This window comes from Quercus robur, chromosome 12 (assembly GCF_932294415.1).
Source record: "Quercus robur chromosome 12, dhQueRobu3.1, whole genome shotgun sequence".
Taxonomy (NCBI): Eukaryota; Viridiplantae; Streptophyta; class Magnoliopsida; order Fagales; family Fagaceae; genus Quercus; species Quercus robur.
The window spans coordinates 16044304-16059142 of record NC_065545.1 but is presented as its reverse complement, the minus strand read 5'-3'; the positions used below and the strand labels follow the sequence as shown (position 1 = coordinate 16059142).

At 34.2% G+C, this 14839-nt stretch overlaps 1 protein-coding gene across 6 annotated transcripts in view; it reads right to left on the bottom strand.

Moving 5' to 3' along the window:
- Positions 1-1046: 1046 nt before the first annotated feature.
- LOC126710454 (protein ANTI-SILENCING 1) overlaps positions 1047-14839 on the bottom strand; it is a 40477-nt gene continuing 26684 nt past the window's right edge. For 3 of the 6 annotated variants that reach the window (XR_007649668.1, XR_007649669.1, XR_007649667.1), the window contains 12 exons: positions 14321-14707; positions 13623-13791; positions 12570-13468; positions 9905-9931; positions 9357-9449; positions 5836-5914; positions 5537-5627; positions 2636-2738; positions 2337-2453; positions 2141-2225; positions 1904-2042; positions 1047-1507 (listed from right to left, as the gene is read on the bottom strand). Coding sequence is in view for 1 of the 6 variants with exons in the window: in XM_050410919.1 (XP_050266876.1) it covers positions 2175-2225; positions 2337-2453; positions 2636-2738; positions 5537-5627; positions 5836-5914; positions 9357-9449; positions 9905-9931; positions 12570-13468; positions 13623-13791; positions 14321-14665 (1974 nt within the window). In the remaining 5 variants the exon portion in view is untranslated. The remainder of the gene's footprint in view (positions 1508-1903; positions 2043-2140; positions 2226-2336; positions 2454-2635; positions 2739-5536; positions 5628-5835; positions 5915-9356; positions 9450-9904; positions 9932-12569; positions 13469-13622; positions 13792-14320; positions 14708-14839) is intronic. The other 3 variants (XR_007649670.1, XR_007649671.1, XM_050410919.1) reach the window with 3 other exon arrangements.

The following is a 14839-nucleotide window of genomic DNA, read 5'->3' as shown; positions in this document are numbered from 1 at the left end:
AAAGTATCCTAGGAAATCTAGAGGATCTGAATCCATATATATATATATATATATATATGTATATATGTTATTAGCCCCTTGAAGGCTTGGAAGGGTAAAAGAATTGTTTTTGCAATATAAAGCATCTTATTAGTCTTTATTTGTTATTTACTTCTTCTTTTGATGAATTTTATTGTATATTTACTTGTTATTACTAATGTCCTCCTCAAATACCGTACTTAGAGATAAGCTAATTGTCACTGGTTAATTATTCGTTTGACATCAACTTATATAACTTTTTGTAAATTATTATTTTGCTGAAAGTTGACTAAAATATATTTGTACTTGAAATTCCAAAATTTTAAAAAACTGTACATAAATTAAATAATTTAAAATATAAATGAAAAAGCTGATGACAAATGGACACTCAAGTCAGTCAAGTAACAAAACTTCGATGTCAGTTTTTTTGGCCCAAAAGTGATAGAGCATCAATTGATAAACAGCCCTAATTAGAACCACCCTTAACCCATAGAACGAAAATAAAATAAAGCTAAACTGCTATGTTGATCTTCTAATAGAATTCAAACTAATATTTAGGGAATCCAGCCAAGTAATTTGATAAAGAAATTAAAACCTATCAAATTCAAAGTGAAAATGGCAATCCAATAGACATCTAAATCTAGCTAATAAAATAACAAAAATTGACCCACATTTTTTCTCCTGAAATATGAAGTCAAATAGTGACAAAAATGAGAAATTATTAGATCCATCAGAGGATTGCTAACGTGGTCCTCCCTGATCCTCTCAACCAATAAAACGCTGCCACAGTGCTACTTATGCAAATGTGATCTTACCTGGTGATTTTTTTTTTTTTTTATTAGGAAGCTAACTCATACATTTGCATAGGTTAACATCGTTTTATTGGTTAAAATGACCACTTCAACAGCCATCTTGATGGACCTAATAATTTCTTGTCAAAAGGGGTAGGTAGCAGAATAAAGTGCAATTAGAACAATGCAATAAACAAATCCACCCTGATTGCTTAACAGTTAACACACACATGTATATAAATTTAAACTCTATATATTTCACTAAATATGATAAATTTACACTATCCCTGATGATGCACATATTGTGCAACCACTACGATCCTCTCCATTTGCTTTTGATATGGTGTGAGATAATTTCATGGTAAAAAATTTAATTTTCATGAATCTAGAAGTATAAGTGATACCACATGATTTAAATCCAAATCTCATTCTTTTTTTGATGGAATGAGAATTTCAATGGCATGGCACCGTATAAACCTTTAGTTTCGTGAACAATTGAATCCTCGTTGAAAAAAGTAGCCCCCCTCTCCATCTCAAATCAATCGAAGAGGATCATACTGTTTGCCCAATAGTTACCATGAAACTGATACTTGAACTCCAATTCCCAACACCCAAAAGCTGATCCTCAAAAAATATGCACATATGCTCAAAATTTGCCTGATTCCCAATAAGGACCTCGGCCCATGTATTCCATCTTCCTGCCAAAAAAAAAAAAAAAACAGAACAGTTTTGATGTTTAAGAATTACCATCACGTTGAAATAAGGCAAATGGCTAAAATATGATCATCTTTTTGCTACTTTAGATTATGACCATAACTTTGCAACAGTAAGGATATAGAAGAGATGTGTTCCTCCTGTGAAGGACAAAGACTTCACAAACAATTCCCAGTCAATTTTTAGAAGTGCTCCAGTATAGCAGTGGGGGAAACAACGTAGGCAGACACAAATAAAGGCAAGTTCACCGATAGCCAAGGACTATGATACCAATGACATGCTTGCCTCCAACTTGTCTAAGGGCATAACTAAGTAGAATCAAACAAGCAACATAAAAGAGATCACAGTTGGAATGAAGGAAAGAAAATGGAAGTAATTACCCATATATACTAATCAGAAGGTAGGAACCCTCTAATTTGATGACTTCTGATAATACCATTAAGGTATGAACACAAAATCCATTGTTTCGGGGTGCTTCAGGATGAGGAAGTTCAGAATGCATGAACAAAGATAGAGGTACTGTACAGAATGACGAGCCAATAAATTTGAGCATGGATCAATTCCAGAAATTTACAAGATGTTTCGAAGAAAGATCATGTTGTGTTGGAAGTACTCACCATAAAGAGGAAGCGCCCAAAGCAACTAGTATTTTCATTTGAACTTGAGGCTGGACTGAAGTTTTCTCAACGCCTCCCCTTGTTGCTGAAGAAATACAAAATACCCAGTTAATGAACAACAAAGGAAATATAATAGAATATTAGCAAAGGCAAAATTAATACATTAGTAAAATTGGAGAAATATTCAGTTCAAGACCTCATACAACTTTTTCCATGCAAGTTCTGATCTATCTTGCAATAAGCACCATTCCATGGCCATTTCATATTCAATTGTATTAGGCTGAGAACAATGTGAAGTAGATACAGCTTCTTTCTGAGAAATAAAACCACCCCAAAATCAAATAAATAAGAGGGAACAGACAGAAAATACAACCTTAGTCAAAGTTTTGCATGCTCATGAACATGGGGTTCAGCGTTTTGTGTGTGTGTGTGTGTGTGAGAGAGAGAGAGCGAGAGAGAGAGAGAGAGAGAGAGAGAGAGAGTTAATAATTGCACCATTTCCCGTTGCATTTGATGTTTAAGTTTATCAATAACAAGATGGCCAAAAAAAGAAGGCTTCTTTTCTGGGTAGCAAGTAATTTTACTTCCAACAAGAGGCCTGCAAGTTATTAATAGGGGGTTAGGGAAAGAAATCAATGATTAAACATTTTAGATGCATGAGAAGCGAACTTCAAATACAAAGATACATTACACAGTAAACATAGGTAACAATAAGAGACTTGATAGAATTTAAGAAAGCTTGTCTGTTATTTGTATAATATTATTTTACAAATCCAGGACATGTGATTAACATTGGATGAATAGACCAATGTCATCTAAACTTTAATAATCAATGGACATGAAAAAAAAAGGTCAACAATTTTTCCTCTCTTTTATCAGATGAATTGAAAGATATAGCTTATAGGCTACACATTCTTTCAAGGGAAAATAACCTTGAGTTTTAGCAAAATTACACGAGTATTCCCATTGTTTTGCTTTAGACACAAAACAATCTTAAAATGCAAGTTATATCACATTGGTCACCCTTGGAACATAACATCATTGCGTTAAGTAACCAAACTAGTTAATAAAAATGTAATTTTTCTTGTTCTTTGTCTTGCTCTTTTATTATCTGACTGAACCAGCCCTTGAGATCCCATAGCCAAAGGTTGAAGTTGATTTTTTCATTTGATTTTCTTCTCTTTCTATCATTCTCACTTGATTTTCTCTTCACCAAAGCAGCCCTCTCTCCAGTAACCATAGCACTGTGAGCCTAATGGATCCCAGAAAGAGCAAAGCAAAGATATATTCAGTCCCCCAAACCCTTCATCCAGATGGCCTTCTCCTCCAAGAGCCCTTCCAGCATCGTTCTCATCAAACAATGAATGGGATGAGTGGAAGTTCTGTTGATTTTTATTTTTTAATTTTGTGTTGCAATGTGTGCTATGTGATGTCAATGGTGCTTTTTGTCATGGATCTAAAATGTGGGTCTTAACTGTTAAGAGATTTGGGTTTTGGTTGAATTTTGGGCAATATATCCTTTGCTATCCATGGGCATGCTTGAGCTTTTATTTTGATTTTTGCTTTCATTTTCTTGATGCAATGCATGTCATGTTGAATAGGGAATGTCTTGTGCAGGGCATAACCATTATAAGTATGATCAGAAACAGAGAATATGTTGGATGTTTGTTTATAATTTGTTAAAGAAACTAAAGAAGGTGGAGAAGGAAGCGGAGTAGATTGTGAGTAAAGGGTTTGACAACTTGCATACAAGTTAAATGGTGTTAACAGCGAAAGAGGTTTGTGTTTAAAGCAAAACGAGGGGGTGCCTGGTGTAATTTTGCCAAGGACTGTGGTTGAGCTCCTTGCTTGTTGGCAAGGAAATTTTGGTCATCATCATAATGGTGTTATTTGGATGGCTGTCCCTCATTGTTTGATGTGGTGCATTTGGCGGGAGAGAAACAACTAGTATTTTGAAGATTCTGAAAGGACTATAGCTGATTTTAATCTTTTCTTCTTTAAAACTCTATCGGAGAGGATGTCTATCATAGGAAGACATTCTATTTTTTCAGTCTATGATTCGATGGATGCTTGTAGTTTATGTTATTGATTATTTTGGTCCCCTACTGTATACTTCCTGTATACTTGGGTGACTCATTATTAAGTATTTGAATAAAGTTTCCTTTACTTATCAAAAACAAAAAATTTTGCCAAGCCTCAAGGAGGTCTTTCTGATTTTCCCTTCTTTTAAACAAGGATAAGGTTTCATCCATTTGCAAGAGCTGTCCCCATTTTTTTCTTTCTCCAATCTGTTGGATTTAGTAGAGCTGCTAGACTTTAGGTGTTAATATTTTGGGTAACTCTTTGTATATTTCCCATGTAGCAAGGTGGTGCACCCCTTTCGCACTATTTTAATATATTTTCTTATTTATTTTTTAAAATAATAATAATAAATAAATAAGAAGAAAAAAGAAGATGGCTAGGTAGAGCTGAAATGTAAACAGAGTAAACTGGAAACAAGCTACTGAGATAGATACAGATGTGGAGATATGGGCACATTGGAAGAACAAGGTTTTCCTCCAAACTGGTTCAGAGGAATCTCTTCCAACCACCGTGTGGATGGTCCATTTAACCGCCACATAGTGAGTTGAAAGAATTTCCTGTTTACACCTTGGCTTAGCTGAACAAGATATTGACTATAAGCTATATGTCCTGAGCCAGAATGAGCAGACAGCTCAAGGAGGGAAAGGTTCAACCAACTAGTTTTGAAAGCCTATCCAACTCTTAGGATTTTCAGCATATCACACAGGTGCCAGAACCTAGGTGGCTGAGCTAACATTACTTTTTTTGATAAGTAAGAATAATTATATTATACATATATATATATATATATATAAATAAATAAATAAAAACCTTCATGCAGAGAGGGTGGGAAGTAGCCAAAGAATACAAAAAATACAGGAAAACAGTCTCCAGATGGGGGCAACAAAGAAAGAAGCCATGCCACAATGATAAAGATCATTAGCTGGTCAATAAGTACATTCCTCACAAGATTAGAAGAGGTTAACAAGAAAAAGACTAGAGCAACTACCACCAGAAAGTTGGCATCACGGAAACTGGTGGCCATAGAGGAGATTGTAAATTTTTTGAGGTACGGGCACATAAAGGTGGTCCTGGGGCTTCTGAAGTATTCATTAGGTTCTCATCAAGGTGAAAGGTCATAGGAGAAATTTAAAAAAAAAAAAAAAAAACAAAAAACAAAAAAAAAACATATATTAGTCCTAGTTCAAGAGGTTTTACATATCATGCTTGACAAAAATGTATTTTGACAAAGGAAAAAGACAAAGCAGGATTCCTCCTGTTGACACCAATTAATCAATATAAGGCACAGCTGGTTAATTGGAGTTGCAGACATACCTCCCATTTGATAATAATAGACAGCCCTCATCTAACTTTCTAACAGCTATCTCTGCTGCTTCTCTTGTTTTAAATATAATTAAAGCTTGACCTACAACAACAACAAACTACCGTGTCATAATTGAGGTAAAAGCAATACTGAAAATATCATTTCAGCCGTGCTCTGTATTTTCGAACAAAAAAAATCATTAAATGATGACTTTCCAAGACATCATCCAGTCTTTGTTCCAAAGAGGAAAAAGAAAAAACTACCCAGTTGGTTGACAATATAGTTAAGGTAAAGGTGCCTGTCTTCATACCAGAGTGAGGGCTAGAAATTGAAGTCTGCTGAATCATCTTTGCTGTGCAACTTTCCTTGAAGCCATGCCAAACAATATCCTAATAAATAATTTAATGTTCATTGAGATTGGATAATACATCCTCAAATGGAGGTGGGAAAAGGAGAAAAACTTTACAAAACAAAAAACCGACATAAACAGCAATGTATGAACTGTGTAGTGGCCACCATAACTAAAAAGATGGAACAATTAAAAAAAATAATAATATTTTTCTTAGAAAATAACTACAAGTAATTTTAAGGTCAGCTATTAATCCTAAAGAGTAATTGGAATGGGCTACATGTGTTCGTCTCTCCATTCTATCATATCCAACATCATACTCTCTGTCACCTCCTCCATTGACAAATCATTTTTACTTCTACAAACGCTATATTAGGTCTTCCTCTACCTCTTTTTGTTCCCCCAGATCACTCACTCACTAATAAATTAGTTGCCCTCCTCTACACATGACCAACCATACCCATTGATTCTCCTCATTTCATCAAACGGAGCCAGACCTATCTTTAAACAAATTTATTTATTCCATATCTTATCTTTCCCTATATTTCTACCTATCCATCTCAACATTCTTATTTCAACTACGCTCATTTTGTGAACATGTAGCTTCTTATTACCGCATCATTATGTACTATAGAGCATAACTAGTCTTATAGCAGCCTTATATAACTCTTCCTCTGACTTAATAGGTACTCTACACTCACATAATGCTCCTCGTGTGCTTTTTCACTTATTCCGCCATGCTCTTATCCTATGATTCACATCTTGTACATCTCTACGCCCTTATGAATTATCAATTCAAGACATCGAAAGCCTCTTTGGTATCTCTTGACCATCAAGTTACAATCCTTTCATCTTTGTTTTTACTTTTGCCAAACTTAAACTCCATGTGCTTTGTTTTACTCCCACTTAATGTAGCCTTTACATTCTAAAATATCCCTCCAAATTTCCAATTTGACATTGATTACACGTTTAGTTTCATTCACTAAAACTATATAGTCCACAAAAAGTATACACCAATAGACTTCATCCGAAATCAATCTTGTAACCCCCATCCGTAACCAATACAAAAAGATATGGACTTAATGCTCCTCCTTGATGCAAACCTATTGTGATAGGAAACTCGTGATACTTTCACTTGCTCTCATAGTAGATATTGCTCCATCATACATATCTTAGTAACAACAATTTTTTTTTTAGGTAAATTAGGAAGAAGGGGCTAGTGGGGTTTGAACCCCAATGCCTAGAGACCACAAAAAGTGTTGGAACAGCTAAGTATCCCTCAAAATCCTCCTTAGTGACTTTAATATTTACTAATACATATCCTTATAACCTTAATATACTTTAGAGGAACTCCTTACTTTTCTACAACTCACCATGTAAACTCTCTAAATTCCCTAACATACACTTTCTATAGGTCAATAAAAACCATATGGAGATTTCTAAGGTCTACTTTAGTAAGAAAGCTGATTATCCAATACTAGCATTCTATTTCTTAACCTATATTCAATCAGTCTCTCCCAAAATTCCATCCTTCACTGCCATAATCAACTATTTTTCACATAAGTTTCACAAAATAGCAACATTTTTTTTTTGCCTAATATTTTAAATTGAAAACAAGCTTGAATGGCAACTAACCTAAACACCCATCTAGGTGGGGAGAGTGTCGAACGGTCGATTGAGTGGCAAAGGGATAGAGAGAGAGAGAGAGAGAGAGAGAGAAGATTGTGTCACCATGTTGAGACAGTGTCCACAATTTTTTTTTTTTTTAAAAAAAAAACCCTCTCAACACACCAAGGACACAAGCAATTGTCTCTCCACCATTTCTGTGTCAAACAAGGAATGCTAGGGGTTTTGTCATGTCCATGCTTCTTAATTACTCAGGATACTTCAATATCTTTTTTTTTTATTTTATTAGTAGCATACTTCAATATCTTTATGGCTTCTATTAAATATATTTATCAAAATTAACACTCCCACCTCTCTTTAGTCTCCTCATCCTTCACTAACACCTTTTTGATGAAAACTAACACTCCCATCCCACTTTTATCTCCTCTTCGTTCACTAACACCCTTTTAATCTTAATCCATAAGATACTAGACACAAATTAAGTCTTTTGTTTTCATTTCTCTTTATCTTAGACAGTTTGTAAATATTCTTTTCTCCATCTTCCATCCCCAACTTGCTATATAATTTCATCGTAAGCCTTAGATCTAGCCCATAATCCGACTCTCTCTCTTTAATCTAACCACTTCTTGGACCTCTTCATTCCACCATTAAGTCTCCTGAGTTGGTAGTAAACATCCTTAATATTCTCCAAGCATTCTTTAGCATTATCATTTCATTCAACCTCTTCATTTGGGTCTCACTTGCCTTCCTCCCGCCACCTGATTATTGGATTCCTCTATAATCTCTTTTTTTTTTTCCATCTTTTAGTACAAATAGCTAGAACCCCAAAAGGCAATACAATCGGTAAGGGACTACAATCCATGAAGCAAAGGTCACTAGTTTGAATGTCCTCTTCCCTTTCCACTTGAACCAAAACTTTTTTTTATTATTATTATTTTGATGCATGGAACTTCACCAAGACTGGGCCCTTTCAACCCTTGGGTGGTAAACCACAAATGCACCACCCCACCTGTCAGAATCGTGTATCAAGTAATCTAGGGAACTCCTAGTGGGGATCGAACCCAAGATGTAAGTTGTACCCTAACAGTTTCCACTTCAGCCACCTTGCAACTGTTACAACATTTACTATTGAATTCTTGAGTAAAGATGACATCTCGATTAACATCTGTCCCACTTTTGAATATATATATATATATATATATACATATATATACATTTTTTTTTTTTTTTTGAAAATCCAACAGTTGAAGGTTATTAAGAAAGTGTCCCTTTCTGGAAGCAAGTATTCATCAATATCAGATCAAATGCCAAAGTCTATAACAACATCTCCTAAGTCATTCCTTAATACCTCTAGCCTCCATGAACTCTTTCAAACCCCCAACATCTTTTCCAACATGACATTTAGGTTTCCTTTAATAAAATTTTTTTAACCATCTGGTAACCCTTAAATCAATTTATCAATGTCCTCCAAAAAATTTGCTCTACAGATTCTTCCAGCCCTACTTGAGGAGGGTACACCCTAACTATGTTTATTATCTCTTCTCTTAAAACAATTTTTATTAACAAAATTATAATCCCCTATTCTTCTAATCTCAACAAAATTTTCTTTTTTATCTATAATTTATCCCCATCCCATTTTTATCTTTTCTTTGTTTTAAGTATGTTCAATTTCTCTACATTTCTCACCTAATCTCCTCCTAGCCATTGTATAAATGGGAAAGTTTTGAAAGTAAACTGCATTAAAAGGTGCACTTTTGTATAGGGGTTATAAAACCAAACACAGATATCATAATTAAATCCAGCAAGAACATATAGACTAAATAAATAAATAACCAAAGCTCCAGAATGAGTAATACCTCCACTTCTGCTGAAGTATAAGTTGGATCCAAATTTTGAAGAAGAACCAGTGTTCCTTGCTCATTAGCAGTTTTCATTCTGTCTTCCCAGGGCTGAAGATACAAAAGGTATTCCATAGATTAGTCTAAACTGTCCCACTTTATATTCATATATGCCATCCATGTCCTATGCCAGATTTACTTGTAAAAAAAAAATTGTATTTCAGATTCCAATGCTAATAATTCTTGTTTCTCTGCTCCTGTCAGAGAGAGACAAGGAAATAAAATTATGATAATGAAACCAAAATGTCAACAAAAAATATGAACTCATGGGTTCATGAGCAATGATCAAAACTAATAATAACAAGCCTTAATCCCAAATTTTGGGGTCGGCTATGGATCCTCAATTGATTAGTTAGGGTCGGCCACATATATTTTTTTCCTCCATTCTATTCTTTCTGAAGTCAAACTCCATGTTACTTCCCTAATTGATAAGTCATTTTTTAATTGCTTCTAATAAGTAAATGAAATTTGAGAACATGCAATTGGAGGGAGAAAGAACAACTTACAAGTCCCTTAAACCATCTGCTTCTATCCTGTCAAAATGCAGAAAATGGGAAACGGTAAGAACTAAATCTCATCTTGAATAGAACCTTCACATAGAGAACAACAAAGAAAGCACTAAAGGGCATCCATAAACACATCCTTTGACTAGCGAATGACATATATAATATTTCTTTCTTTTTTTGATAGGTAAGAAAGTAATATTATTAATAGAAAAGAATAAAAGATACATAGAGTTCACAGTAGTGAACAAAGAACAACGTAGCAACAAAAAGAAATAAATGAATCAAAATCATATTCTAAGAGACAAAAGAAAATCAGTAATAGTAGAACAATCCGAAAGACCCCAACACCGAGACCAATCAAAGAGAGCCTGTTGGCACAAATCTAACAACTAACAACTGGGCCATTGATTTCTTGATATCCTCAAAAGAACGCCAATTAAGTTCAGTCCAAATAGTCCACATCAAACAGCCTGGTACCAAATTCCAAATATCGGAATTATATTTCCCAAGCCAATGGTGCCAACAACAAAGTAAGTCTGCAACCGAACCTGACATATATAATATTTCTCTGGAGTAAAATTGTAAAATCTGTTCCAGTTTGCCTATGTGAACATACTATTTCAATACTGATACATTCTGGCACTGTTTCGAATAATTTGTATATTTATAATACTCTTTGTTCACTATCGTGTGTATTTTTCCTGCCATTCCTTTTTCAATTATATTTTCTTTCTTACCAATCAAAAAAAAAAAAAAAAAAAAAACAATTGTATATTTATAAATATAAATCAATTTCCAATAGATGTAAAGGACGTAAAAATATTTTTACCTAGAAATTCATGAGCAAATATATGTGAACTTTATCAGCTACAATAACTCATATTTTCATGTAGCAACATTTTACATAATCCAAATATCAAGATGTCTAAAGCTGCTCATAAACCTCTTGTAGTGACTTTAAAATCAGTTTGGTCTAAAGTTTACAACTGACAGTTTATGATCGGAAATGATTTTCTGAAAGTTTGCTTACGGTAGAGTAGACTGGTACTACACAATTCACATTGAGACACAATTCACATTGAGCCACAAAAAAGCAACAATAAAGCAAATATGACGGCTTTTGCTTAGTATGACAGGTGGAATAACTGCCACATGGACTCTCCTTAATCCAACAGCCCATGGTTCACCACCATTCCATCCACAACTTTCCATACTCCCTTTTTCCTTTATCTGACACTTCACCACAAACCATTCTAATATCATGTCCTACAAAAAATGCTAAACACATCTGCATTATACCCCAAAAGGATAGTTAGTATAGTCACAATTGCAACTCCTCTTAAAGCCCAGATTGACATAATACATGTATAATGTAGAATTCAGCACATACATGCGTAACACACATTCATCCAATCCACACAGTCTAAGATATTTATGTCCCCCACTAATATCTCTAGCATCCTATTCAGAACCCATGCTATGCTACAGGCTCCCCAAGCCACACAAAGTTACTGGTTTGGCTCTAATACCATTTGTCATGACTCAAGAAAAGTGTTAGCTCCCAAAAGGACTAGTCACAATTGGGACTCCTCATAATTGCTTATAGCTCATATCAACTTATTACTTATCTTATGGGGACTTAGCACACACCCAGCAACATACTTATACAATCCAATCCAATCCAATACCATATGGAATATCACATCTCACCCTCAAATACCCTTTCATTTCCACGGCTCTCAAATTATTATACTCTTTGGCTTAAGAAAAAGAAATCTCAAACTCTCCAAGAATATCAATGAGTGAGCACACATTACCAATTGGTCACGACCCCTAACACCTTAACAAGCCCACCTCCAAAAGATTGAGGTGAAGAGAAGCTTGGCCCCTAGCATTTGATATCCTCTTTGCTTCAAGTCATTGATTGATACCAATGGAGGTGTGTGTGTGTGTGTGAGAGAGAGAGAACAAAAAGGAAGACTATAACCATGATAGGTACAACGGATATGTCTTGATAAATTTTTTTTTTTTTTAAGTTGTATCAAAATTACAAAAACACCATATTATGAATCGGTTCCAACTACAAACTTCCCAATATCGCCAAAATGAAAATGATCAATATTTTATTGATACAATCCTATATTTTAGCCAGTACAAACATGGGTTCCTTAGTATTGAATTTGGTACCAATACAAAAAAAATACCAGCCATACCGACCGATATGAAATTTGAAATTTTGGTATGAAACATCATTGGCTACAGGCAAGATCTATATCTTGGTCGAATAGAAAAGCACACAAATATATATATATATATATATATATGTATATATGACAAAGAAACAATTAGTAATGAGAAAGTCTAGTAGCACAACAAAATCTCACAACATTTCACAAAACCTTTGTTTTAAGTTGTGGTGGGTCCCAATATAATTTTTTTTTTTTTTTTTTTTTATTTCATTTTATTTTGACCTATGGTTGGCTAACACCTCAAATTGTGAAAATGTTATGAGCTTTTCTGGTGTCCGTAGAAGAACTCCACAGCAATATACAGTTGCTATAGTAAAAATACCTCATCAATTAGAACATAACATCTATTCAAGTTAGGATCCCATAAAAGAAAAGAAAAAAGGCAAGAAAGTGGTAATCCTAACAATATAACTTACCGTATCTGGTCTTCGTGTTACTTCCATTACTTGGTGATCAATCTTTTTGTCCTCATCCAAAGCCCGTCCAGGAGATGCTGTAGGCAACCTCCCATTAGAAAACTTTGTCTTGTCATCAGGTTTTACCTTCTTGAAAGGATCTTTTTCAGCCACTTGAGTATCCTTAGCAAGTTTAAGCCTAGATTTATCATCTAAAGCAGTTACAGTTGCTAAAGCCTTTGCATCATTACTATCCAAATCAGTGCTTAATATCTGTGGACTCTTCTTGTTCTTATCATCAACTTTAACAAAACCATCAAACTTTGCTCTCTTAGATGGTCTATCCTCCATTTCACCAAAATCCTTAGCAGACTTTACTTTCTTCTCAATGTCAACCCGTTTACCAACCTTGATTGAATCATCTTCAAACCTTAATGTAGTCTTGCCACTAGAAACATTTTCCTGTCTATTATTAGTTTTAGAAATTTTTACCTCTGTACCTATATTAGAAACAGGCTGCTTTCTAAGCAAAGATTTTTGTTCAACTAGAGAAGCTTTCAAGTCTGTATTTTCTTTAACAATAGGACCAGATTTGGTCCCGTCATTGAAATCATTCTCCATTCTATCATTACTTTTAGCCATTTCATCAGATTCTACACCTATGGTAGAAATAGGCTTCTCTCTAAGTGAAGATTTCTGTTTAACTAATGAAGAGTTAGAACCAGCATTGTCCTTCCCTAAATTATCAATAGAAATTCCAGTTGTCTTTAGATTTGTGTGCTCTATAGTTGGAGTTTGCTGGGAAGGAACCCCTGTTTCATAACTTGCTACAGCATTTCCACTAGCTCCTTTCTTGTCTGAATCAAGTTTCAAAACAACATTGGTCTTCTGAAGATCTATTCTGTTAAAGATAAATTTAACTGCAACAATTACAAACCAATGAACACATAAGACAAATTAGAACAATAAACAACTAATTTGAAATTACACCATTGGGACTTCCAAGGAATTATTATTAAAAAAAAAAAAAAAAAATTAAAACCAAACAAACAAACAGGAAAAGAAAAGTTATACCTTCAATCCCAGCAACTTTTTCCTCTATCTTATCCAGAATTCTATGATTCCCAACATCAAAGGCACGGCAAAATATAAAGTCAGCTGCTTGAAGTTCTTCATCTGAAGGTTGTGGATTTCTACTATCCTTTGAAGTACAGACAACATTGCATTTTCCAGAAATTGCTTCCTGATTAATCATATAAAAATGATTAATAGCTGATTCACTTGAGCTGAAAAGTACTTCTCAACTCCAAAGGCACTTAAAATAAACTATTTCATACTTACAAAATATTAAAAAAAAAAAAACTAATTCATAAAAAAAAGCTTACCTCATGTCAAAGAATTAAATACACATTCAGAATTCAAATAATAAAAAATAAAGAAGATGTTGAAGTTTGTTTAAAGCAATTAGCAGTTCAATTGTGGCAACATGTTTGAAAATCCACAAATCAACTTTTGCAGAGACGTAAAATAAGAGTATTAATAAGTTATGCTACCGAAAAAGCAATAGTATTAAAGAAGAATTTCAAATAATATACACACCAATCTTTTCTAAAATAACAGTATATTAGATTCTGTATCACCTGGAAACTGATTCTATCTCTAACATTATAAGCAGAAGAACCAGTTACAAGATCAAAGTGCTAAATGCAATAGAGAGTGGATATACAAAAAGAGGGGAAAATGCTAAACTATTTTATCCTAAGTTCAATTACCAAAGGATTAACATTTGCAAGGCCTACACCTTCACCAGAGGCCAAAAATAATTCATTCTCAGCACTGTCTTCATTCCCAAGAAAATTCTGAATCTCGCAAGGGCGAAAGAACCAAAGAATCTTCACTTTTTTTGTCTTGTCTGAATTCTCCCATATTTTTATAATTTTCCCAACATAAGGGTCGGGTTCACCTTCCTTGTAAAGGTAAACAGAATCATAGAGAGAATACTCCACACCATCATATGTAAACGTTTCATAAAATTGGACATCTTTCTTTTTCCCACCAACTCCTCTCTTTTTACCCCATTCAAATTCAAGGTTCTCGACTCCATCTGCTTCCACCATGCTCTCTATCAAACCTCTTTCGAAGATGAGTAATAAAAAGACCTGAGAAACAGCAATAAATTCTTTTTATTAAAATACACTACATTTCAATACAAAAATTCACTTGCACAAGCAGCACAAAAGCTAAAACTACTAAACCAAAGGTATTAACATACTCTAAACACAGAGAACATA